The sequence below is a fragment of the Drosophila arizonae genome, chromosome 4 (assembly GCF_054131065.1).
Source record: "Drosophila arizonae isolate 15081-1271.41 chromosome 4, UAZ_ARI_1.0, whole genome shotgun sequence".
NCBI classification, from domain to species: Eukaryota; Metazoa; Arthropoda; class Insecta; order Diptera; family Drosophilidae; genus Drosophila; species Drosophila arizonae.
This window is the reverse complement of record NC_142924.1, coordinates 2,008,054-2,033,779: the sequence shown is the minus strand read 5'-3', so window position 1 is coordinate 2,033,779 and position 25,726 is coordinate 2,008,054. Positions and strand designations below refer to the sequence as shown.

General features: G+C 38.6%; 1 protein-coding gene and 1 long non-coding RNA gene across 8 annotated transcripts in view; one reads left to right on the top strand and one right to left on the bottom strand.

Annotated features, from left to right (window-relative positions):
- Window positions 1–17,641, bottom strand: part of LOC108612730 (uncharacterized) — a 57,147-nt gene extending 39,506 nt beyond the window's left edge. The window contains exons 1-2 of one of the 7 annotated variants that reach the window (XM_018005701.2): window positions 17,511–17,641; window positions 13,289–13,432 (exon numbers count right to left, since the gene is read on the bottom strand). In XM_018005701.2, coding sequence (XP_017861190.1) covers window positions 13,289–13,292 — 4 coding nt within the window. In that variant the 5' untranslated portion in view covers window positions 13,293–13,432; window positions 17,511–17,641. Of the gene's footprint in view, window positions 1–13,288; window positions 13,433–17,401 lie in introns of all 7 variants that reach the window. The other 6 variants (XM_089467581.1, XM_089467580.1, XM_089467582.1 and 3 more) reach the window with 6 other exon arrangements.
- LOC149268963 (uncharacterized) overlaps window positions 1–25,519 on the top strand; it is a 49,443-nt gene extending 23,924 nt beyond the window's left edge. Inside the window, exons 3-4 of the long non-coding RNA XR_016269851.1 lie at window positions 12,763–12,805; window positions 25,044–25,519. This is a non-coding gene — a long non-coding RNA (uncharacterized LOC149268963). The remainder of the gene's footprint in view (window positions 1–12,762; window positions 12,806–25,043) is intronic.
- Window positions 25,520–25,726: the final 207 nt, after the last annotated feature.

Below are 25,726 nucleotides of genomic sequence, written 5' to 3'. Positions count from 1 at the left end.
TTGGAATTTAAATTCCTAAGATTATCCCCTGCCAAAATTAAACTGAAATTTTACATGGAAATGCACTAGATATAATATACAACGAGGAATTTGCGAGCAAGCAAAACAAATTTGAATTCCAAGAATTCATTACAGCGGCACACAAAAAAGTGTTGTTCACGTGCCAGCCATACAGTACAGTCTATACTCGTGCATAATGAACCATAAAGTGGTCAGTCATTAAGCGATCTGATCTGATCTGATAGGGAACTAACTATGCAGAATACTGCAGGCCAAAACAAAATGCTGGACTATTAAATCAGGGCACAGACTTTAAAGAGGCTTAAAAAAGCTGGGAGAGGGGCAGGTGCACAATAGAGGAATTACTGTAATATATAAAATGTCAGCTAGGCAAAAAAGCAAAAAAATACTAGAAATGTCAACGCAACATGCAACAACAGGCACCGCAACAACATGCAACTGGTAGATGGCCAGGGGCTGGGAGCCGAGGCGTGTCAGTTGACACAGATTCAGCACACACACACACACATAGAGAGAGAACAACACATAACATGCTGCGACACACGCAAAAATTGTGGCCATAAAATAAGCATTTGCATACGTTTTTCGAGTCTGCATTAAAAGTAGGCAGTTTCAGTGGGAGTGGCAGCGTGCAGTTTCAAGAGGCTGCTTAGATGAATGTTAGTGTGTGTGTGTGGAAAAGTGCAAGCGATTTGGCCTGAATCGATTTTGGATTGGCCATTATCGGTATCGAGAGGCCAGCTCATTTTGCTAGCAGCTGACCCAAATCGAGGCGGCTGCGGTGGCTCTCTTTCGAGTGGGTTGACTAACCCCTAGGAGAACTCTCTAAACAGCAGTCCCAGCAAGAAGCTGTTAAGCAGCTGAGCTCTTGAGCGGAACTGCAGAGTTGCAGTTGCTGGAGGTGGGGTTGGAGCGGAAGCGAGAGCCGAAGATGTTGCATTTCGTTTGTTTTTTTCGCGATATGTCAACAATATTTTTGGCAAGTCATAAATTGTATGGGCCAAAGAAGGAGTATGTGTGTGAGTGCGAAAGTGTTGGTGTCTGCTCTTGGACTCTGCTTAGAGATAAGTGCGTGCTTTACTCGGGCTTAATATGCTATAATCCATACACAGGTTTTGAACGGGCAGAAGAACTTTTAAAGTGTGTAAACAGTTTCCGACATTATAATAAATTATCTGTACAAGTATGGCTGTATGACTTTAAAATTCAAGAAATTGATAATCTAAGTGATATATGGTAGATAAGAGACTCGACTCTCTTCTCATATTCATTCAAGATATATTCGCAGCAGCTGTTTTATAGCAGCTAAAAGTCGTGTCACGCGCTCAACTCTATTCAAGCTGCTCATTAAAAACGGTTCGAGCCTTGTCAGGCGCTGCTTCCTGGCCAGGAGCGGGAGCTGCTGGTAGTAGTGAAGCAGCAAGTACTCCCGGCGGCATCTGTTGCCACTCGAGGCGTGTGCAAAAGTTGAATTTTAATTTGAATGTGACCAAGTTTATGACTTCGAAATGAGTTCAACAAGCGACTGTTGCTCTCGCACTGTGCACTTTGCGCCCGACCGCTCTCTCTCTCTCTGTCTCTCCCTCTCTCCCTGTCTCTCTCTCTCTTAACAGCTCAACAGCTGCAGCGTTTGCATTTTTCTACAATTTAAATGCAATTTTTAAAGACACGTATTTACGTATTTCTTTTTTTTATTTTATTTATTTATTTTTGTTTTGCATTTAATTTATGGAATTTGCGCAATTTCGATTTTAACTCACAGAGCAGTTTATTTTTTGAAAGGCGAATAAATAGAGTTGTAAGTCGAGAGAAAATGCATTTTCATGTTGGTGTTGTTGTTGTTGTTAAAGTGAATGTAACCATAAATAAAAGTAAATTGCGTTTGGCTATAAAATCCAATGAGACTCCAAAGAGCGTAGAGAGAAAGAGCGAGCGCAAAACTTGTTTATTTGCTGCACAACTGCGCCAAAGGAAGGACTCTACAAGGATAAGGCTATAGCTGGAGCTGGAGCTGGAGTTGGAGCTGTAGCTGGCGGCAGAGAGACAAAAGGCAGCTGTGTGCCAGCAAAGGCAGCCAGGCAACCAGGCCTGATTATTACAAACTTATTACAAACGTGCCAAGTAAAGGAATGCCAACTACAGGATATGTATATACATATATGTATGTGTGTGGCAGGATAATAGGATATGCGTATAAGAATAAGAATACCAAAGAATTGTTGCCCATTAAGTTCGTCCCATTGTTGCAAGCACACAATCGAAATGAAATCCTCACGTACGCCGAGGTACAAGCGAAATGAGCACATAATGCCAGAAAGGACATACAGTGAGGACAGGAGAGAGCGAGAGAGAGATAAATAGATAGAGTGAGAGAGAGAGAGAGAGACTGTAGAGGAGAATTGAAGTTGGTTGTTATTTGCCTACGCTTGTCATATTTCATACACAACATAACAATTAAATGGGGAACGTGGCTGACAGCACAGCGCAGGACTCGTTGATTTAAGCACAATAATAATTTCACGATATTTGTATAAATTTGCAATTGCATTTTATTGAGCAACGGCGAACGCATAAAATTTACATAAACAGTTGTGACCCACTCTGTGTGGTAAGTAAACAATTGGAGAGACAAATACACAGACAGACAGACAGCGGACAGACGGACAGACAGACAGCCTGACATGTTATTACTCATACGACGTGTGGGCCAACGAGCATGAGCAACGAAACGACTTTCAGCTACGCTTTTGCTAGTTGTTGGTATGTTGGATATTTGTATTACATTTGTATTCCTAAAAATATTATTGTGTATTAACGAGTATCTATACAAATAGTAATACACAGCATTAATGTATTATTTTTCCATGTATTGATATTTTAAAATTTTAAGGAATCTTAATTCAGATTTTTGTTTCACTTTTTTTTTTAGCTTTCTTTTCAATTATTAAAATTTTTTTCTCTATTGCCATTCTCCGAATACCTAGTTAGGGTATTTCTTTACGTTCTTCCATAATTAAGTTTTCTCTTGTCTTTGTTTTTAATTAAAACAACGACTCATTAACTTTTTAATTTGCCAACTTGATGGCTTTAAAGTGCTGCACTTGCAATGCTGCATTGTTCGAGTAATTTGCCGGCTTTAACTGGAAGATAACAACAACAACAAAAGCAACAAAAAATTGCGAAAGAGAAAACTGTTGACAACAATTTCATTGACACAATTCCCTTTTATGCAGAGAGGCAAACAAATAAAACAAAGCAAGAAAAAAAAAAACAAAAAAAAATTGTCAGCGACAAAATCGATGCCCTGAAAAGGCAACGAAATAAAACAAAACAGCCAAAAGCAAAAGTCGCAGTAAATTGCACAAAATGTGCACAAGTACGTTCTGTAGTGGCCCCCTCTATCTATCTCCTTCTCTCTCCATTACTCTCACACACACACACACACCCTTGCTATATACTGCCAACAGTTGTACGTGTCATTTGGCTGCTGTTTTATTTGGTCGAGCATAATGCGAGTTTATGTTTATGGTGCAGTCCCTGAAACTGGGCTGATCTTGCACTCGGCGAAGCAGAAAATAACCAAAATAAAAACATGAATAATATTTAAAGAGCTATGGGATGTGCTGTTGCTATAAATATCCTATAAAAGTATGGTAACCAAATTTTCTATAGTTTCTTTGGTTTTTAATGCTAATGGGATAATGAATTTAAAAAAAAAAGTTGTAAAATTAATTTCGGAGCACAATTTGAGTCATATTTCTGTTTAAGATCTTAAGTTTGATGAGCGGATGTGCTATTTTAGAATATAATAGTTAGGGTATATCATAGTCCAGCTAATCCTAAGAACTATACGCTTTGAATTTCACAGCGAATTCTGCAAATTCTTAAAAATAGATTTGAGGCTGGCATTTCAGGACACGGCCAGTTACTTGGGCACGTCCTAATACTATTTGTAAGCCAGAGGGAGAGAGAGAGACACTGACATAGAGAAAGTGAAGAGATGCAGAGAGCGAAGAGCAGTGGAAAACGAGGCAGCTGCAAGCCACTTGCTTTTGTATCTAGCCAGACAGGCAGGCGACATTTTTGGCGAAATACAAATAAAAATGGAAAGTTTGCATACAAAACTGAGGAAAAAAAGTAAATGGCGCACAGGAAGAAAAACAGCAGGAAGGTAACTAAAAACGGAAACGAAAGCAAAAGCCAATGCAGTAGCGGCAGCAGCAGCATCAGCCGCAAAAGAGGGACAGCGGCTGAAGTAAAATGGAAAAAAAAGAAAAGCGGAGCAGCTGCCAGCTGAAGAAGCTGCTAAATCAGGTCAGGGATTTGGATGCCGCTCTTGCGTCGGGTTCTATATATAGATATATATATGTAGGATTTTACATTTATTGAGTAAATTAAAAGTCAATTTAACGATTTCCTTTTAACTTTAAACTTTAACGAGTTTTACAACAAATGTCTACAAAATTATATTATATTATATTGTATTTTATTATAGAGATTAATTTTAGTTACACTTAGGTTATTTAATTAATTGTACGTGTTCATGATCTTTTCACTTCTTGTGATCTCTATTTCACTTCTGTTCTTCTTTATCTTATTCGGTACTTTTACTTAGCGACACTTGATTCTGTTGTACGTCTTAGCTGCTTGACGGCTGCCTCACGACTCTTCTTCTTCTAAGAACGACTCTTGATCTAGTTCAAAAACTAACGTTTACTCCGATTCCCTGCGGTTCATCTGCCAGGGGTGTTGCAATTTTTACGAATCCCACATTCGGCCCTCCTGACAAGTCCTTCGACCCGAAGGAGTCCCACATTTTCATATACTCCGCTACTGTTGTTGTTCTACGTGGTCCTTCTCCGATTCCTACCTTTTCCACCTCATATCTGCCGTGATCTTTCTTTTCTAGTATCTTATACGGTCCTAAATACTTCCCTTTCAATTTTAAACCTGTGCCATATTGGGTGCGTCTAATAGCTACTAAATCATTAATATTGTATTGAGTTTCTGCCTTCCTCCTCAGATTGTAAGTTCTTTTGTTTTCTTCCTGTAACTTCTGTATATTTTCTCGAGCTCGGTTCCGTACTTCAGATCGCTCATCATTTAACTCATCGATTAAGCTTTGATCCATTAATTTCTTCAATTCGAGATCGTCAGGCAAACGCATCTCCAGGCCTGTTAGGATTCTAAAAGGAGACACTTTAGTGCTTCTTGGTGCCGTGTTATTAATTACTTGCTGGACTCTCGCGAGATGCTTGTACCAGCCTCCAGGACAATCGTGACTTAACTTGGAAAGCATTGGTACGATTATCTTATGCATTCTTTCTACCTGACCATTTCCGCGAGGTACACCGGTAGCTATTTGCATGTGCACAATTCTTTGCTTTTGACAATAATCTTTAAAGATGTGCGAGGTATACGCCGTTCCTCTATCTGATACTATTCGCTCAGGGTTTCCAAACACAGAAGCTTGCCTTTCTAAACATGAAATAACTTCGTCAACACCTGTACTACGAGTTGGGTATAGCCATACAAACTTTGAAAAAGCATCTACCACGACCAGAATGTGGTTATAACGTTTGTTAGGCGACTCCATTGGCCCGACGTGATCAATATGATAAGTACATAACGGTCTATCACCTTTATCAATCGAGTACAAAAACCCCTCTCTCTTTCCACTTTTGGTATTCATTATTATGCATTCTATGCAGTTTTCAACAATGCTGACTATTTTCTCTTTTGATTTCGGAATGAAATAATCTCTTTCAACTAGATCCTGAGTTTTTGCGGCTGAAAAATGTCCCTGCCTATGTGCAATCTGTATGATTTCGACTTCCATCTGTGCCGGAACAACAATTAGTCTACGGTTTGGATCTTTAAACAATATTCCATTTTCTATGTAAAAGTCTTCATACCTTTGTTTTTCCACAATGCTTCTTATAATCTTAGTCCACTCATCTCTTAGTTGTGCTTCTTTTAACCGATGCAGTAAACTATCACTTAGCATGTAACATGATACACGACTCAGCGCATCCACATGACGCATTTTTGATCCAGAACGATGCTCAATTTTATAATCAAAATCTTGTAAGTACATTGCCCACCTAGCTACTCGCAAAGGAACATCTTTCTTTTTCATGGTCATTGTAAATGCATTACAATCGGTTACAATCTTGAACTTAATGCCTAGCACATACACACGCCACTTCCTCAGAGCACACATGACGGCTAAAACTTCTAGTTCGTAAGAGTCATACTTTTCTTCGGCTTCACTAGTCTTCTGACTCATGTATTGGACGGGATGAAACAAACAATCTTCGGGGTCTCTTTGTAATAATACTCCCCCATACCCATACTTGCTTGCGTCTGTATGAATCTCAGTTTCAAACTTCGGATTGTACAATTTCAACACTGGCCCATTTGACAACGCTGCTTTTAACTGTTCAAATGCAATATGCTCTAATTCCTCAAATTTAAAGGCTACATCCTTCCGTAATAGATCAGTTAGCGGCTTCGCTATTACTGCATATCCTTCGACAAATTTTCGAAAATAAGATGTGAGCCCTAGAAATCGCTGGATAGCTTTCCTATTCTGTGGCACTGGAAAATTTGATACAGCTTGTGTCTTCTCCTTACTTGGACTTATTGTACCCTTTTGTATAATATATCCTAAAAAATTTACTCTTTCTTGCAATAGCTGACACTTCGACCAATTTATACGTAAACCACTTTTCTCTGCAACACTCAGTACCTTCTTGAGCTTCATCAGGCCCTCATCAAAATTAACACTCGGAATGATGACATCATCCATGTAAACGACGGCCTCATTATTCTGGATTAGTTCGCTCATAACTGACATTATGAATCTAGTAAAGACTGCTGGGGAATTCGAAATTCCAAAAGGTACATAAAGAAATTCATACTGCCCCTTCTGAGTTACAAACGAAGTGTACTTCTGCGAACCTGGTTCAACTGGAACATGGAAAAATCCATTAATCAAGTCTAATGTAGTGAATACCGACGCTCCTTGCAACTTATCTATCACCCATTCCATATTCGGCATTGGAAAATTATCTCTAATCACTTTCTCATTCAATTTTCGGTAATCGCAGCATAAGCGCTTTTTACCATTTTTCTTAGCAACTAAGACAATTGGAGAGGCATATTCTGAAACACTAGGCTTAATAATTTTCTCTGCTAACCACTCCTTTATTTGTTTATCGACGATCTCCTGATCGCACTCCGCCATTCGTCTCGGATGTTGATACACCGGCAAATCGTCAGTTAACAAAATTTTCATCTCAATCGGGGAGCTTGGCTTTTTTATCGGATGATAAGAATCTACTATTCGTCTCACGTCTTCTTGTTGTGATTTAGTCAAGTGTGGCAACTCTAAGTCTATTGTCTCACCATCTTGATCCAAACTAAGCATACACATGTTCTTAAACTCACTTAGCGCTGTTGAGCAAGAACTACTTTCAACGGATACTTTAGATTTTAATATGGTTCCACCTTCAGTCACTACTAAATCGACACACTTTAGAATTGTTCGGCCAAGAATGGCCTCGAAAACGATATCCTTGTCTGGTACCACATGAAATTCGATATTTATCTTTATATCGTCTATTTTTACTTCTACTACGCAGCTTCCAAATGTCAAAATCTGACCATCACCTATACCATTTAAAGATTTACCAGGGCCAGACAATTCTCTTATTCCTAACTTCTGATATACGCGCTTTTGCATAAGACACAGATCAGCTCCAGTATCGACTAAGCCTTGCCAACTCACTGCACCACAAACTATATTCTTCAGTTCTAATCCAGAAGGCGTGAATGTACTCGACATCGTTTCGATTGAATTGCTTTCATTAACAAGATTTGCTGATTTCTTTGGTTCATTTACAATTTCACCTTTGCATTGTGCTGCACGGTGTCCTGGCTTACCGCATTTAAAACAGCAGAACTCTTTCTTAAGACAATCTTTCAGGGTATGCGAGTCAGCTCCGCATTTAAAACATTTTACAGCTTTTTTATCTGAAAAATCTCTTTTGACTGCCTTATTTCTTGATATGAACGTATTAGGCGTTGAATTACAGAACTTCTGATAACTCTCTATCTGTACTTTTAACTGTTTAATTGATCGAGCTTGGTACAAAAGTGTTTTATTTATCCGAGAATCTGGTATCCCTTCAACAAAATACTCGATCAAACTCTCCTCATCTAAATCAATATTCTTTGCTATTTCCATCAAGGCATACAAATATTCTTGAAGTGTCTCACCTTTCTTCACCTGTCTCTTTCTCAACCTTCTGTGGATTTCTGCCGATGTGACTTTTACTTCGAATTCACTGATCAAGGCTGTTTTCAATTTTTCCCAGTTATTTATACCCTTCTGACTGCGGATAAACAACTTAGCAGCACCATCAAGTAATTGTTTTGCATACACGAACAACTGTAATTCTGACCACTGAACTGTAACTGCACATTCTTCGACTTCAGAGACCCACTGTTCTACATCCATTGAGCTTGAGCCATCAAACTTATTTACACTATCTTCGACATCTTTAAGTGTAAACCACGATCTGCTTTGCTCAATATTACGCGACAACGGAACTATATTTACTGCTTCATCATCTGAGTCCTCTTCCTCTATTCCCAGACCATAATGTTCTAATAGCCTGTTCTGCAATTCTACTTTGCGTCCAGCCGTGCTCAATTGCAATTCTTCTAATTTACTTCTCAATTGGCCAACAACAAGCCCTAAAATCTCGCTTCGTTCCATTTTGCCGCTATTTATCAGTTTACTTAAACTATAAATTTCGACTTCTAGCTTTTCGTTATTTAAATTGTTCAGCAGCCCAATCAGCTGTGAATTTGCATATAATCGATTATGTTATGTTAGGTGACGCTAGAATAATAATCGACTCTGTTATGTTAAGTGACGCTTCTAACTTTTCTCGCTTACAATTACTCGTTGCTATGGCCTTAGAGCTTCTACTTCTGCTACACAATTTATTGATACATACAAACTTTTTGTCATGCAACCACTTAAAAGTTCGTTATGCACCAATTCTTCTTCTTCTCTCACTGCTCGATCACAGCTCATCCAGCTTCTATGACCCTGTGTACGATTTCCTCGACGCACTTCGTCTAGCGCACAGACACCTGACATGCGCTCTTGATCAACTGCGTCCAGTTTTTCTATCCACCTGATAGTTCGCCTGTGATTCCAACGATGAATCTCAGTTCCACCTTCTGTGTTGATCTTAGCGCACAGCCACCTGACTTGCGCTCTTGATCAACTGCGTCCCACGACGAATCTCACTAGCAACTTTGATAAATTAACCGTGACGCATAGCTACCTAGCTTACGTTCTCGATTAACTTCGTCTCTTTACGCACCAGCTCATCCGCCTGCGTATCAGCAAAATTTTCATCCACCGACTTCTTCGATGTCTCTGCTCGCACTTTTGTCTTTATCTTTTACTCTTTCTGCTTGCGCGCGTCGCTTTCCCAGAAAAGTGAATTTCATCAGAATTTGCAATCGTCACTGAGCGTCTCTTTTTGTCTCGCTCGCACCTTCGCAATAATTTTTCATTTCTCACTTTTCAGCAGCTTTGTCTTTCGTGATTTAATTAATTAAATTGTTTAAAGTGTAACTTGGACCAAATCCCGGACGAGCTCCCAATTTGTAGGATTTTACATTTATTGAGTAAATTAAAAGTCAATTTAACGATTTCCTTTTAACTTTAAACTTTAACGAGTTTTACAACAAATGTCTACAAAATTATATTATATTATATTGTATTTTATTATAGAGATTAATTTTAGTTACACTTAGGTTATTTAATTAATTGTACGTGTTCATGATCTTTTCACTTCTTGTGATCTCTATTTCACTTCTGTTCTTCTTTATCTTATTCGGTACTTTTACTTAGCGACACTTGATTCTGTTGTACGTCTTAGCTGCTTGACGGCTGCCTCACGACTCTTCTTCTTCTAAGAACGACTCTTGATCTAGTTCAAAAACTAACGTTTACTCCGATTCCCTGCGGTTCATCTGCCAGGGGTGTTGCAATTTTTACGAATCCCACATATATATATATATATATATATATATATATATATATATATATATATATATATATATATATATATATATATATATATATATATTTATTTATATGCAAAAATACCCTGTACTTATTATGCAAGGGCATACAGTAGGCATTTGATATGATAACTGTAATTTATTTAAAGGTAAACCTAGAGCTAAATTAAACAAGTAAGAAGGCTCCAGTCGAGACTGCTCGACTAGGAGATACCCTGAACCCTCCAAACTGATATTCTAATCATTCTGGACTTCTATTATGCACACATACATACACATGCACGTATAAGCACGCGCTCTGCAAACTGCGCAGCTAGCAGCGGCTGCGCTTGGGCTGCACTGCAGTGTGAGAATTTATTTGTTGAATAATTTCTTTTGTAGACATACGATCCTAATAAAACTTTTAGAGCGTAATCATGTAGCTAAAATGTGTGTCCATTCCAAAGCACAAGTCTCTAGTACTTGAAATGCGTTTTTTACAAATTTGGGGCGAAGGGGGCGTGGTATCCAAAATCTGTAAATTACAAAATCTTTGTATCTACTAACTTTATATACAACGCAAATTTGAAGTCTCCAGGTCTAAAAATGTTCAAATTAAGCTGAAAAAACAATGTCGATTTTTCGATTATTCTCGATAAAAAAGTTATCGGACGAGTTATCGAAAAAATAAAGCAAACTTGTACTGCCTATGGTATACACGAGTATGCATGCCAAATTTCAGCTCTCTAGCTCTTATATCTTCTGAGATCCTTTTGCTCATACGGACGGACGGACAGACGGACAGGGCTATATCGACTCAGCTCGTCGTGCTGATCAAGAATATATATACTTTATGGGGTCTGCGATGATTCCTTCTGCCTGTTACATACTTTTCACAAAACCATTATACCCTGATTTCCCATTTTCAATGGGTTCAGGGTATAAAAACATAATTTGTTGATAAATTTTAAATAATTTATAGAAGTTGTTTTCTGAATTCTGAAATTTTGGCACTGGATAGATATATGAGATAAAAGATTTGTAATTAACAAAGAAGAAATCGAAAAGTATCTAATAATTTACAGGTTATCTTATAGTATATCATACACTGTTCTTAATTATATTGTCTTTGTTGTTGTTGCTGTTGCTGCTGCTGTTACTTTGTGCCATTTGTTGTGGCACATTGTCGTTGATTTCTGTCTTTTACACTTTTCAAAAGAAGAGAAGAGAAAACAAATTGCGTATACGCCGCGTGATGCCGAATGCAATGCAATTTGCCAGACCGGGCATTAATTTAATTACGAAAACAGCAAAATTTGTGCTCGAAATGAATGCTTTTGCAGAGTTCGCAGCTAAAACAGCTGTGTGTGTGTGCGGCATGCCACATGCCCCGTCCGTCTGCAGCGACAGCTGCAGCCTGCTGGCTTTTTGTGTCACTGGAGCAGAGACACAGCCAAGTCGTTTTGTGTGTAAGTGTGAAAGGCAACTTTGGCCGACAACCACAAGCTGCATTTTTAATTGCGCACACGTGCGAGCTGAACACGAAGAAGTAGAAGTAGTAGTCGAAGAAGAAGAAGAAGAACACGAAGTGTTAGTAAAAGGGCATCTGTCAGTGGGCGTGGTGTGGCTGTGTTTGGCCAGAGGCGGCTGCTGCTTGAACTCATTTAGCGTGGAAATTATGTTGCGCTCAAGTGGATTTTGACAGGTCACATACAACACATAGGGCGAGAGTCGCCGAGAGAGAAAGAGAGAGAGAGAGCGAGAGTCGTAGTAGCACTCGCACACATCCTTGAATCCTTTGGCATGTTTTGTGCTCGTTTTTCGATCCCTGACCCTCCCACTACTCGGCAGCTGGAATGCCTGCAGCTGCCACAAATTGGGGCCATTTGAAGCTGTTGGATGCTCAGGGCCTTCTGTCTAATTGATATGCAATAAACATTGAGCGCCAGACAGGCGTATCAATGAAAAGCCCTGCATATTGCCCAACTGACAGCCATGACAGGCAAAAGCTCTGCCAGCAGGCATTTATTTGCCAACCCCCACAGCAACTCTACAATGTCTCTCTCTCTCTCTCCTCCTCTCTCTCTCTCACTCTCTCTCTATAGCTATCTTGCTCTATCTCAATCTGCTACTTGCAACATTTTGAAGCAGCATTTCAACTTTTGTTTTGCTTGAGTTGTTGCTGCTACTTCAGGTTCTGCTGCTGCTGCTGCTCATGCTGATGCTGTTGCTGCTCCAGCTCTGGTTTCTTGTTGCCTGTCAAGTATTTAAGTCTAATGCGCTTAGTTGTAGCTCCATGTGATTCCCTGTACACAATTTAAATGACTAAGAGTTGGGCATATTAAATTAATAAGGAGTCATGCAGGAGTCAGTTCAAAGGACACAAAAATATTTGTGTGTTTATAATGATCTGAGGTGTAATCTAATGTAAAGATAAATATAATTTTAGTATTAATAATCGATAAATGCTGATTAATAATTCAAGCTTCGATCTTGCAAGTGATTTTCAGAGAATTTTTTTTGAAAGGATATTAGGTCTTAACTGATATTTTAGAGGTAATCAAAGTCTTCTTTTGTATTTCTGTATTTACTGCAAAATTATCTCTAACTATACTAATAGAAAATGTTTCGATTTATATCTATTTTCAGCTAAACTTTTGAAATGCGATATATCAAAGTTCTGGAAGAAGAGGTAAGTCAGTAAAATGTTTTTGCCGAGCATAATTAGTTTATTTATAAGACAAGATATGCTGAAATAGTCCAGAAAAATACTTAAGAATTCAAAGAGATTAAATAAATGTAAAACTCTGTATCAACAATGCCTCATATAAATAACAGATGCTTGCAATTATATAAAATGAGCTTTTCTACAGGGTAACTACTAGTTGAGTAGTCTTATATCTCACTCAAAAGCATTTAAGTAAATTGATTTGTAATGATATTTGTGGTAAACTTTAGACAAAAACTGTTCTCGAACAATTGGGGCTAACCATGTTCTAATGCCAATTTTGCATGCGATTGCGTATACGCAATATTGATTTATAATCTTAATCGAATTAGGTATTAATTGAGCAGCAGCCATTTCCAATTAGGCACTTGAGGAGTGCTATGGCTCAGCTATTGAGCTACCTAAAGCTGCAATATATAATTTGAGATTACTGCACAATTTACTTACTCATTTTGCCATGCGAAGCACTTAACAATAATTACGTATACGCCTAGTGGCGCATGGTTAAGCCGGCCACCGAAAGTTGTTGTTTATTGTTGTTGTTTATCACTGCTTTTATGTATATCGATAACTTCACTTATTGTATTCTCACTGCAATAGTTGATAAACTTGTTATTAATACAGAAGCAGATGCAAATGCAGATACAAATACAGACACAGATACACACACAGATACAGATACATATATAGTTATTGATACAGCTATTTGTGTAGTAGCTATATTTATTGTAATTGCACTCGTTATTTATTTAGCCTTTGCACATTTCATTGCTGGCCAAAGCTTTACCATTCATATGCATATTTGATTATACTCTCTGGCCTACACCAAAAAATGCCAACAAACACCCGCAAATTTAATTTTGTTCATTTATTTACAATTTTAATGTATTTATGCATATTGTGCAAACATTTTTCGGTTATTTTTGTCATCGTTGTTGGTGTTATGTAAATTATTTATGTTTGTCGTCGAGAGATAAGGGCAACGAGAGATGGAAAGAGAGAGAGTGGAGCAGGGCAGGGCAGGACAGGGCAGGCATTAAAGTGGCAGCTGCTTTGGCATAATCTTGCTTAAGCAACACATTTGTGGTTGATTGGCTGTGAGAATGATCATCCCTCAATGATTTAGGCGAACATTTGAATATATTAGCAGTTGTAGCTGACAAATATAATACGAAGCAGCTAATGAAGTGAAAAAGAAAATATAAAAATATTAAGTACCAAACTAATAAATTATCATTGAGTAAAACCAAAGTCTGAATTAATTAAATTCCTTATTGAATTTGAAATGAACTTAAAATCGAAAATATTTTTATTTATCGTATATCTTATTTCATCTCTATTTTTATATGGTATAATTATTTCTTTTATGTCCGATCGTTTTGCATTAAATTTAATTTTTAATTATTATTTAACATTCAATTAATCTGTATTAAAAAAAATGTTTGTTCGATAATTAATTTTATTTTTGTTCTCGCACCGCAAATAATTTAAATGAGCAATTTTATCTGCCCTTTTTTTTGTGACTTTTAATTATTTTCTTTAGGCTTGATTAAACTTTTATGAACTCATTAATTATTTTTTTTTTATAACAATGTGAAAAGACCAACAACTGCGTTGAACCTGCATTCAAAGTGATTAATAATGAATATATATTTATGCAGGCATAAATTATCTTTTGGCCAATTTATTATTATAAATATATGCATAGTAAAAATAGACAAAAACTGGGCCACGTTTGAGTAAACAATTTTGATTGCTTTTGGAACCTTTTTGTTCGGGTCTAACGAGCAAAGTAAATTAGATAGCAAAAAAGAAAAAATGAATTCATGTTTTGCTGAGTTTCTATTTGCAACATTTAAAATAATTAAAATGCCACATAAGAAATGTTGCTCTAAATACAACAACCTTTTGGGCTCTTAGTGGAAGAGTTGAGGAGGAGAGGCGGAGCTTGGGTGTGTGGGCTTTAGCACAGTCAATTTTTGGCTCTGACCCGCCGCAAATATTAGAATGAAACAACAACTAGAAGAGGGCGACCATAAAAAGGGCAGCTAGCAAAAATTGTAGGCGCTAAGCAAGATTTATGAGGCCCTCAGGGCCAAGGCAGCGAACCAGTGGGGCAGTGGGGGAGTGGGGGCGTGGCATTGGCATTGGCATTGCTCTCGCTAAAGGGCCATTGCGCTTTGCTGCAAAGTCTGCGGCTACACATTTCAATAATTTAAAGTATTTGAGCATTTCGAGGCAATTTGCTTAATGGTCCTGTGCCCCGCCTCCCTCCGCCGTCCAACCGACCCACCAGCCGTGCACCCTCCCCAAAGGGTTTGTCGGGCGCAAAAGCTCATAAATAAGCCAAGTGTCCAAGGCAAAAAGCTTTAAGATGTTTTTGCCCCAAAAGAATAGAGAGCTAACTACAGTGGCAAGAAGCTGCTGGCCAGAACATGCGTAGCAGCTGCTGTTGATGTGTGTGTGTGTGTGTGCGTCAGCGTGTTCGTTGCACAACAGTTCAAGGCCGTTGCAAGTTGCAACCCAATTACGCAAAACAAAAAAAAAAAAAGCGTAGCTGAAAACGCACGCAGCTGCAACCTTTGAACCTTTCGAAACGAGCGTGCTTCAAAACCCAATCGATAGAGCGTTGTGCAAGCTAAGCGAACTCAAAAAGTGTAATTGGTGTGGATATAAGGGTATATATTTATATATTGTATGCATACATAATAAGATATAAGTCTGCCAAAAAGTAAAATATTATGTAAAAACTTAAATTCGGTTTTGTAAGCTTTAAGTTTCTCTAATCTGACTCGAAGAAGTTTAAAGTTTTACGGGAGATATTTTTAGTTGAATCTCAATGTTTGTCATACAAGACAGACATGAGGAGATGAGTTTTAAAGTCGTCTCATTTGAATTTTAGTTTCAAATTTAAGACTCAAGCTTTCAATGCTAAATGAAATTAGAGATGCGAGCGAAATTTATTCAGTGTGTGTTTTAGTAAGATACGATTTCTTTTGGAAAGTTTTATTACTCTGAATAAAAGTCTGAACTGCTTTGAATAAAATTTATAGTTGGCTAATTTTGATGGTGATTTGATTTGTGTCTTTAATTTTTATAAAAATTAGAATTTATATTACTTAAATGTCAGCTAATAATAGTTGACTTTTAGTTGCTTAAATGCCAATTTCAAGAATGAAATTATAATATTGATATTATTTCAAATATATTTATAATCTTTTAAACTTAAATTTGCCCGACTAACGTATATAAAATTGTTTAATTTTTAGATTTAATTTTTTGGGTCAGTATGAACTTTTCTACATTATTTAAGCCCCCAAATTCGCGGAATTGGAATGCTTAGCCAATAACAATAACAGCCAACCAAGCGAGTGAATTGCAACTCGATTTCGATAGTTGCCTAAACAAAAATATCGAACTTGAACATAGTCCTAACAGAACGAAACTACGATTGTATTATATTATTAAATACGACAGCGAAAAAGAAGCTGAATAAAAAAAATTCAGTAAATTTGTGAAGGATGGGATAACCGTAGATTTTAACCGTAGGGCTTAATAGCCTAATGGGATTTGCTTTGAAGAGCTTAAATCAGATAATTATCACAATATATGCAGATATTCAGCACAACATTTGCGAGACTCTTTGAACAGACCTCGCCCTGAACCAAATCTGCCTTTTTCATAACCCTTTGTAGCCCTCTTTGAAATTTGTGTGCAACATGCATAAAAGTATGAAACAGCTTGAGCTCTACGGTCTACGCTCTAGCGAGCTAGACAAGTTGGAGGCAGCTGCCTTCCACATGCTGGCGCTGCTGAGCTGTAGTCAAAGTTGTGGCGTGCCGTGGAATTCCTTGTTGATGCCACAAGCCAAAGCAAAAAGATAAACACGCCACAAAATGTGCCAATGCCAATTGTCGAAAGGGGGCAAGGCACAGTACGGTTAGCTAGGGTTAACTGTAACACTAAAGCACACACACGCACACATACGCAGTCGAACACACATACACAGTCACATGGGATGCACAACGTTCAAGGACATGCAGCGAGAGCTGCCTGCATTTGTATATGTAAGTCACGAGGTTTTCTGTATGTTTTCTTTTTCATTTTTTTTAGTTTACGGCGCCTGCAGGTTATGCAACACCTTTTTGTTGCCACATTTTATTATTCATAATCTTCTGCACGTTGTTGTTGTTGGTGTTGTTGCTGCTGTTAATTTGTTTAGCTAATTTTATGAATAGGCGAGCTAGAGACGCGCACACACACACACACGCAGCATTTCGTGACGTCAAAAATGTTAGCAGAATTGCACGCTCTCTCTATCTCTCTCTCCCTCGCTCGCACTCCCCTCGCTTCAGCTCCTGCTCTCGTTTGCTCCTTGTGCGTGCGTATTAGAGCAGCTGTGCGCTGTATCTGTATCTGTATTTGTGTATGTATTTATAAATATGTATTTATGTGTGCGTCTATCTGTGTGTGTGCGTGTTTTCACTTTCGCTTTTTCATTGATTTTTTTTAAGCGCGCATTGTGTGGCATGCCACACACACACACACATACACACGCACATTTATGTTACTATTTTGTTGGAGCTTTTTTGGTTGCCTTTAAACAGCTTCCACTGTTAACTTGTTTCACTTTCATCTAAGCACAACACGCCTACACACACATACATACGTGTACGCACTCTCTCTCACACACATACACACACGCGCGCTGCGTCGTCTTTTGAGATTGGCCGCTAACGTCGCACAGCGTTCGCTGCCAAAACTAAACTGAACTCGTGCCACGCTGCCACATCGCATGTGACTAGCATGCTGCTTGTGGCAACAGCAGCGTCAGCAGCAGCAGCGGCAGCGCTAGCATTCGTAGCAGCAGCGAAAATACTGGTAACAGTTTTCCACAGCGGCGCAGGCGCAATTTTCCATAGAAGATTTGTGCCTTGCCTCGAGACTTTTGCTCCACTGTCGCAGTTCACGTCACACTGTTGCTGCCTGCTCCTCGGCCTCTCGCACACATCTTTGTTGTTTACATTGTGTTGGTGCCGCCCTCGAGTGTGCTAGGCAGTGTAAATAAAATTACGCATACGCCACGTGCTGCGACAAGTTGTTAGCCCAGCTCCAACTTAGACAAGCTCTGCATTAAAATTAATGCACTTTTGCTGCTCTCCTATAATATATAAGGGATATACGAATCTTGTAATATATTTTTATATTTTTATTTATATCTTTGGCAATTCCATTTTTATTTCAAATCCGCCTCAATGCACTTGACGCCCATTGAAAAGCCTGAAGCGTGAGCCAAGACACTGCACAGAATTACGACTCAATTTACAGAAATTGAACAAAGCAGACCATGGCACTCGCTCCCACACACACACACACGCACACATACACAGAGAGTGGGAGTCACACGTGTGAGCTGCGTGTGTCCTTTTGCTGCTGTTGTGGGTCGACAACAATTTTTACGCTGATTGGTTTCAACTCACTTTTTCACAGTGTTTTTATTTTACTTGTACTCTTGCTGGCAAACATTTTCGAAATGGGGTATATGGGAATGTGAGAAGAGTTTACGAATGTTAAAAAAAAGTAGAGTATGGAATGTAGACTTTGGCTGTGATGAAATGAGCTCTATATTAATATGAAAGTTAGAATGATATAGCGTAGTAGATAGGCTAGATTGATGATGATGAGCGAGTTGATTATAGAGCTGAAGGTGTCAACAATTGTTAGCCCTTAGATATATGATACATGATACAAGAACTACCGAAATGCTTCAAGAGCTGAAGAGAATTAAAGAATTAGCTGAAAATGAAGCTGAACTCTAGACTTGACTCAAAGAGCTTTAGAAAGAATTATTGACCAGATTTAATGATGTTTGAGAACTAAAATTATATAATCAAAATATCGACTCATATCTACAATCTATTGTACATGTTCGACTACTCTAACATCTTTATCTTCACACAAATATAAACACTGCAATATACGGCGTATCTGTTAGTTGTTCATTCCCTAAAAGTTCTCTTGTAGTAGATTTTCAGCTTTTGACGAAAAAGTCAACGAGCCAAAGCCAAATGTCAGTTTACCCCGCTCTGCACCCGGCCCCTGCTTAAGCCCATTCCCCCCTACCGACCAATTTCTCTTCTCTCATGATACGGGTCACTGTGCCGGCGCCTTGAAGCACTTTTGGAATTTAATAATGAAATAGCCTCAATTTTCTGGCCAAGCTCCTGTTGAGCAGTTTGCTTGGCCAAACAATTTTCAATTTTCCATTATGTGACTTTTTCGTTGATAAATTCCATTCAAACAGATGATGAAAAAACTTTCTTTTTTTTTTTGCTTTTTTGTTCGAAAGCAAAAATGTTGCAATGCTGCAACTGAAACAGAAATTAAAATCAGAGTTGGCATTTGGCAATTGCAGTTGGCATTAACTGAAATAAATCATTCGATTACCAACATTCCTAATAACTAATTAAAACTTGAATGCAGTGCGAGTAATTTCATTGAATTTAATTGCATTTCAGCTGAATTTTGTTCAGCCGCCGGCTGAAATGTCCAGCTACACGCACAGTGGCACATAATAAACAATAAAATGTAAAAATAAACGACAATTGATACACTGGGGCGTGGCACTACATATGTCGTGTGGAGGGAGGCGTTTCACATTGATTTTTTATCAATGATGAATGACAGTCGAGTCACAGTTGACAGCCAATGACAGTGACAGTGACAGTGACAGTGTGTATGGGTGTGTGTGTGCGTGTGTGTGTGGGTGTGTGAGAGTGTGTGTATGTGCGTGTGCCAGCTACTTATAGTCCACGCTCTTTACTAAAAATATCCGTCATTTTGACGTCTTTTATATCCATTAATTTGTTGTAGCTTCAATCAAAATGTGTTTAGAGCTGTTTTGTATGCCTAAAATTGATTTTGGAATAAAAATTAATAGCTTGATTACAAAATTTGTTGTAAACATATTATGAGAGGTTTGGAATGGTGGAACTTTTATTATTAATGTGTAAAGAATTTAATTTGTTTAATCAATTGTGATTAGAATTTGGAATATTGTCATTTAAAACGGAAAATATATATAACAGGCGGCGAAGGCATGACATAACATTTAAAGTATGTTAAGATACAGAGTATTTGCTAGTCATGCATGCACTCCCGACTAGAGCACACCTATTTTCTTTAATTTGATTACTTATTTTTATTGTAATTTCCAATAAAATATATTATAATCATATTGCTTCCTCGTAGTTATGTCAGTCGAATAACCCATCAACTTCTTTTATGCTTCAATCATTTGTGCTTTTTGCTTGGCCAATTTGCAGAACGTTCGCAGTTTTATGGCCACAGTTCGCTTGCCAACTTGTTGTTGCAAGTGGCGCAGTCAAGGAGCTTTAGCTCTTTGGCTCTATTTGTTGAGCGTTGAGGACAAGTTTTGCTATCTTAGCCAAGTTGCTCATTAGACGCAACGCAGCACAAGTGGCAGCTAAAGACTCACACTTGAATTTATTATCGCCTTTGATATGCTGCTCGGGTGTGTTTGAGTGGGTGTGTGAATGTGTGATGTGTATATGTGTGTGTGTGTGTGTGTGGGCGCACTTACACTTAATTGAATCCTGCGGGCAAAACTCTAAGCCCCATGGCATGCGGCATGCCGAAGCGTTTAGTGGCCAACCGCCGCCCGCAGCTTTGTTGCTCGTGCTGCCTGAACTGCGACTGTTTCAGCTCCTTTCTGCTGCTGCTCCTGCTACAACTCCTGCTCCTTTCTGCTGCTGCTCACATTCTACATCCTGCAGCGCCTCTAATTCAATTAGCAGGTTCAGCGCCAAAAACGGCAAATGGCTCGTTAAACACGCTCTGTGTGTTTTTGCAGTTACCACCATCTACACACTCACACAAACACACACAACTACACATACATGGACTCTTACTTAATGCCACTTCACTTGTCTACTCTTCGTTTTTTAAACATGTTTTATTAGATATTCTTTCCTGTTTTTTATTCCATTTTCCATTTTATTTTACTTTATTTTGTTCGCCTTAGTCGGCGCCATTTTTATGCAAACGGAAGCTCTCACACACATACGTCGCTCCATTGTGTGTGTAATGAGCAAAATGTTACAAATTGCCAAAAACTCTGTCTCCCACCGCCTTTTGTGTTTGCTTTGGCAGATAATGCAGGAAAAATCTTTTGCCGTGGCCGTTGGCCCGTGGTCAGTGAAGCATCCACCGAATGTTGTTGCCCCCGAACACACCCTCACACACACACACGCACACACACATGTGATACACTGCTTCCTGCCCGCTGCGGGCCATAATTATGAGCTATGCAAATAATGTAGCCCCAACATGCTCAACTCCGAACTCTGAAACCCCCGAACGCAAACCATTTCCCTTTTGACACGATAAATCGTTGTGCTTTTTACCCATTTACACATTTTACACAAATAACTCGAGCAAATTGTTCACTTCAGCTGACCAAATGTATTTAATGTGATAAAAAGGACCAGTGAATGCCAGGGATTGCAAGAGTGAATTGGGCAAAGAGCTTGGTAGCCTATATGAGGAGAAGAAAAAGAGATGCCTAGAATTGAATGTGCATGGATGTGATCAGGCAATCATTCAGTGTGCCAGACCAACTTTTAAAGCATTCAGAAGTTTTCTACTCGGCTTTTGCGATACTTCTTCCACAGCCAAGCAAAGTTCTAAATGTCTCTAGTTCTCTCGTAGCTTGCATTGAATTTCTTTTGAAAACTGCAGCGCCTCTCTGAGCACTCTTCATGCACAATCGAAGCACATGTATAGCTGAAAGGATAATAGATTGAACAGACAGTCAGTCAATTGAAAGGCTTTAAAAACTTTGCTCTTAAAGCTTACAGCTTAAAGGTTTAGCTGATAGGCAGAGAGACTGAGCTACAAAATATTTGAGAACTTTTGTAAACAAATGTTAGTTAGACTCCCATCATGACTGAAAGCGCAGTTCAATTGCGTTCCTTTCTATGTGCTTCTCACGAAATGCTGTTAAAGACCTATAGACGATTGAACTATAGGGCAATCCAGAATAAAGTTATTCAGTCAATTGAAAACCTTTCAGAACTTTGCTCTAAAAACTTTCAGATTAAAGATGAAGTTTACTTGGCTTATTCCGTATTCATAAAATGGCTTTCAAGGTATTCAAATATTCTCGAATGCAGCACGCAAGAGCAAACTCAATTTGTATCTAGTTCACATTCAAATTTATATTTCATTTTTTTTTCTTCTACGAGAAACGCTGCAGCTGTTGCAGCTCTCTATGCGCTTCTCATACAGTGAAGCTGCTAACCATAATCGCCTTTCCCTTTTACGCTCCATATGGCCGCAGAGTTAACGCTGTGTGGCTGCATTCCGTTTTGGATTCTTTGATTTTTCGCCTCTGTTCGATCTTTGCTCCGCACACCCCATAATTTCCATCCAGCTTTTGCCTTTTACGTCCATTCTTTTCGGCCGCGTTTTTTTGCAGCTGTTGCAACAAAAGTCCATTATCCTTTTTGGCGTTATCGGTAATCAATTTCAGTGGCCAAACACACACACACACACTCAGAAAGCGAAAAAAAATAGTCTTTAGCTTTTTTTTGACAGCTTTTTCGACCAGCGGCGCACAAAAGCGACGTCAGCGAGAGGCAACAACGGCAGCAGCAAATGGGGAATTGTTAGTTTTGAAATATGCACGAAGCGACGGCCCTTCTAACAAGCTATGGCATCCACACACACACGCGTGTGAGTGTGTATGTGCGCAGCTCAACAAAAGCTGTTGAAGTGTTGTTTGCTGTCGTTGTTGCTGCTGTTGTTGTTCCGTTTTATAAGCGCATTTTGCAGCGCAATTTCAGTCAGCAACAACAACAACAACAACAAATAATTCAATTTCAATGTGGCAGCAATATTGCTGCTGTTGCAGTTGCAGTTGCATTTGCAGTTATTGTTGCTGTTGTTGTTGCCACTCACTTACATAGTTGTCGAGTTGTTCGCAAAAAACTTTTCTTTCCTCTAGTTAGTTTCTTTTTTTTTTTTTGCTGCAATTGGCTTCAAATTGGCTGCGCGTCGAATTAGTTGTGAAATGTTGCGAGCCTTGTGCTACTTTTCAATTGAAATGGGGCGATTGAGTTGCTAACACACAGCCAGACACAGACACACATGTACTCACCCGCCTACACACACACACACATACAAATTTAATTACGTGCAGTTATCTAAGTCAGACACCGCAAAGTAGGCAGCGCACAAATTGCAGCGCGTTGGCTTTTTTTGAATAATCCAACCAGCTGCAGTCGTCGAGAAGGTCCACAACCTTTCACGAATGTTGAAAAAGAGTAGGAGAAATTATTGCACAGCTAGCAGATACCCTGCAGGCCGGTGTCTATGGAATTGGCTGTCTAGATAAGAGGCAGAAATTAATAAACAAATATGGTTTGAGTTGTTTAAAAATAATGAATTGTTTATGTTATAATGGCAGCCTCGGATTCGCCTCTAGGATTTCCAGCACCAGGAACCATTCACGACTTTGAGCATTGCATTGCATTAAAATTTTTCATTTAAAAGACATATTTCTATGAAATATTTCATAAATTTTACAGAAAATCCTATTGACTATTGCAATATTATATTATCAAGAAGTGAAACAGCTGTTTAACAACAATTTATCATAGATATTGATAAATTTCTAAATAGTATTCGAGATTTCGGATTATGTCTTAGAAAAGTCCAAAAATTTTACATCAATTCGATGCAATACATATTCAATAAAATTGAAGTATGAAAGCTCTAAAAGAGTTCAAATCACATAGAAGTCAGCTCAACGTAGTAAATAGTCTATATGTAATAAATCTATATATACTGTTGCTCTGTTTTCTTTGTCAAGTGTTGAAACTATGCCACTCAGATTTAACACCATGAACACAAGTCCATTGCTACATTATAAATTCTGTCGTTTCTCTTTTCCAACTACTCGTTGCACACATATTCTAACAGTAAATCAAAGCCACCCTTTTTAGCCATGTTTCAATAGTTACATAAAAAACCAACCTGAAATTGTTGCTTACATTGGCAGCGCGAAATTTTCAGTTTGTTTGGCTTCGGCCTCGGCTCTCACTTTTCAATTAATTCGAGAGGCCTTTGTATCAAGCCAAACCACAAACTGGCCTCAAAATTTGGGTTTTTGGCAGCAGCTAAGCAGTTGCTGCTGCTTGTTTTTCTCGGGTTAGTGTATGTGTGAATGCGGTGTTTATTTGGCTTACCCCTACTTTTGAATGTGGCTTTAGTGATTTCAATGTGGGTCACAGGCAGCAGCAGTTGGCCAACTCGCTGACAGTTGGCCAAATCACGTGGCTATTTTGGAAAAACAATTGTAGACCAAGCCAACGAATGTGGGCCAAGCAGCGACGAGTGTGTCGATTAGCCAAATTGAAAATGACAGTGCACTGGCAAATAATAAAAACCGGAAAAAGGAGAGCAACAGCGGCTTATGAGGCTCCAACTGCAGCCAGAGCTAAAGCTGAAGCTGAAGATGTTGCCTGGCAATTTGGGTCAAACTGGCTCAGCACTTAGCGGCAGTTGGCAATGTTATGGTGAATAATATGTATATGGGAGAAAGTAAGTCTGGAGAGCTGAGATACCCTTTAATAAATTATGCGCTCAGTATATATAGAAGAGAGAATGAAATGAATGAGTTTATTTACATATATATGTAGTCATATAATATCGTTATTTACTTCAATAGACCTAAATATATACGAGCTAGCTGTGTAAGTCCTACGCATGATAGACTGAAAAATACTCTACAGTGTTTGACTTTTGGTTTAAAATTGAAGATAATGAATTATTCAGTAGCTAGAAATAATTGAAATTGAAAGCACTGACTACTAGAGCCTTCAGCTTGAGTTTAAATAAATATAAAATATTCATTCAAATTTATTTAAATCTGAAAATAGAGCTACATTTTTATATATATTAAAATATGATATTTATCGCTTTTTAATTGCTTCAATTTAACTTGAGCTGCAATAAAAATAGTTTTATAACTTCCTAAATCCTGAGGCAATCCATGTCGACCAGTAGTTATTAAATTACAATGAATAAACATATATGCTTATCCATTCATTCCGCTTAAAATTCATCAACTATTTACATCTAAGTCAAACCTCTATCTAAACTTCACACTTAACTACAGGGTATACAAAGTGGGTGAAAATATATTCGAAATTTCAACTAGGCGTATGAGTAATTTTCGAGCTAAGCGGCTTATGCGCTATGCGAGCATTGAGAATCCGATATGCGATTTATATTTGGTTAACTGCACATCCAATAAACTGTGAGCAAAACGTACGAGTCAGCACGACAAGTGGTGCGGGCGGTGGCTGGGCGGAGTGGGCGGAGGATCCACTGACTGGCAATATGTAAATATTGACTCGGTAAAATCGAAATCGTCAAAAATCGTTCATAAAAGTCCAATGGAAAACGTTCAGAGCTGCAAATATTTGGACCAGCTAACAGACAACATGACAGCAAGCGATAGAGAGAGAACGAGAGGGAATAACTGATAGAGAGAGAGGGAGAGAAAGGGATAGGGGCACGTTGGCTGTGGGCAACGACAGTTTGCTTTCTGTCTGTTTGAAAATCACAGCGTATAAATAATGAAAGTCCATTTAATTTTCAACAGCTGACGGCTAGTGGGCAAGGAGTGGACTAGTGAGGCGGGCGTGGCGCATGACAAGCTGACAAATTTTCCTCGCTTCGAATTCTTTGGGTAAAGTAAAGAAGAACTTGTTGACGGATTCGCATAACTACGTTAATAGAATGTGCTTAAATGCGTTCGCTTAGCATTGCCTTGGCTGATTTGAATTTGTGTCACGA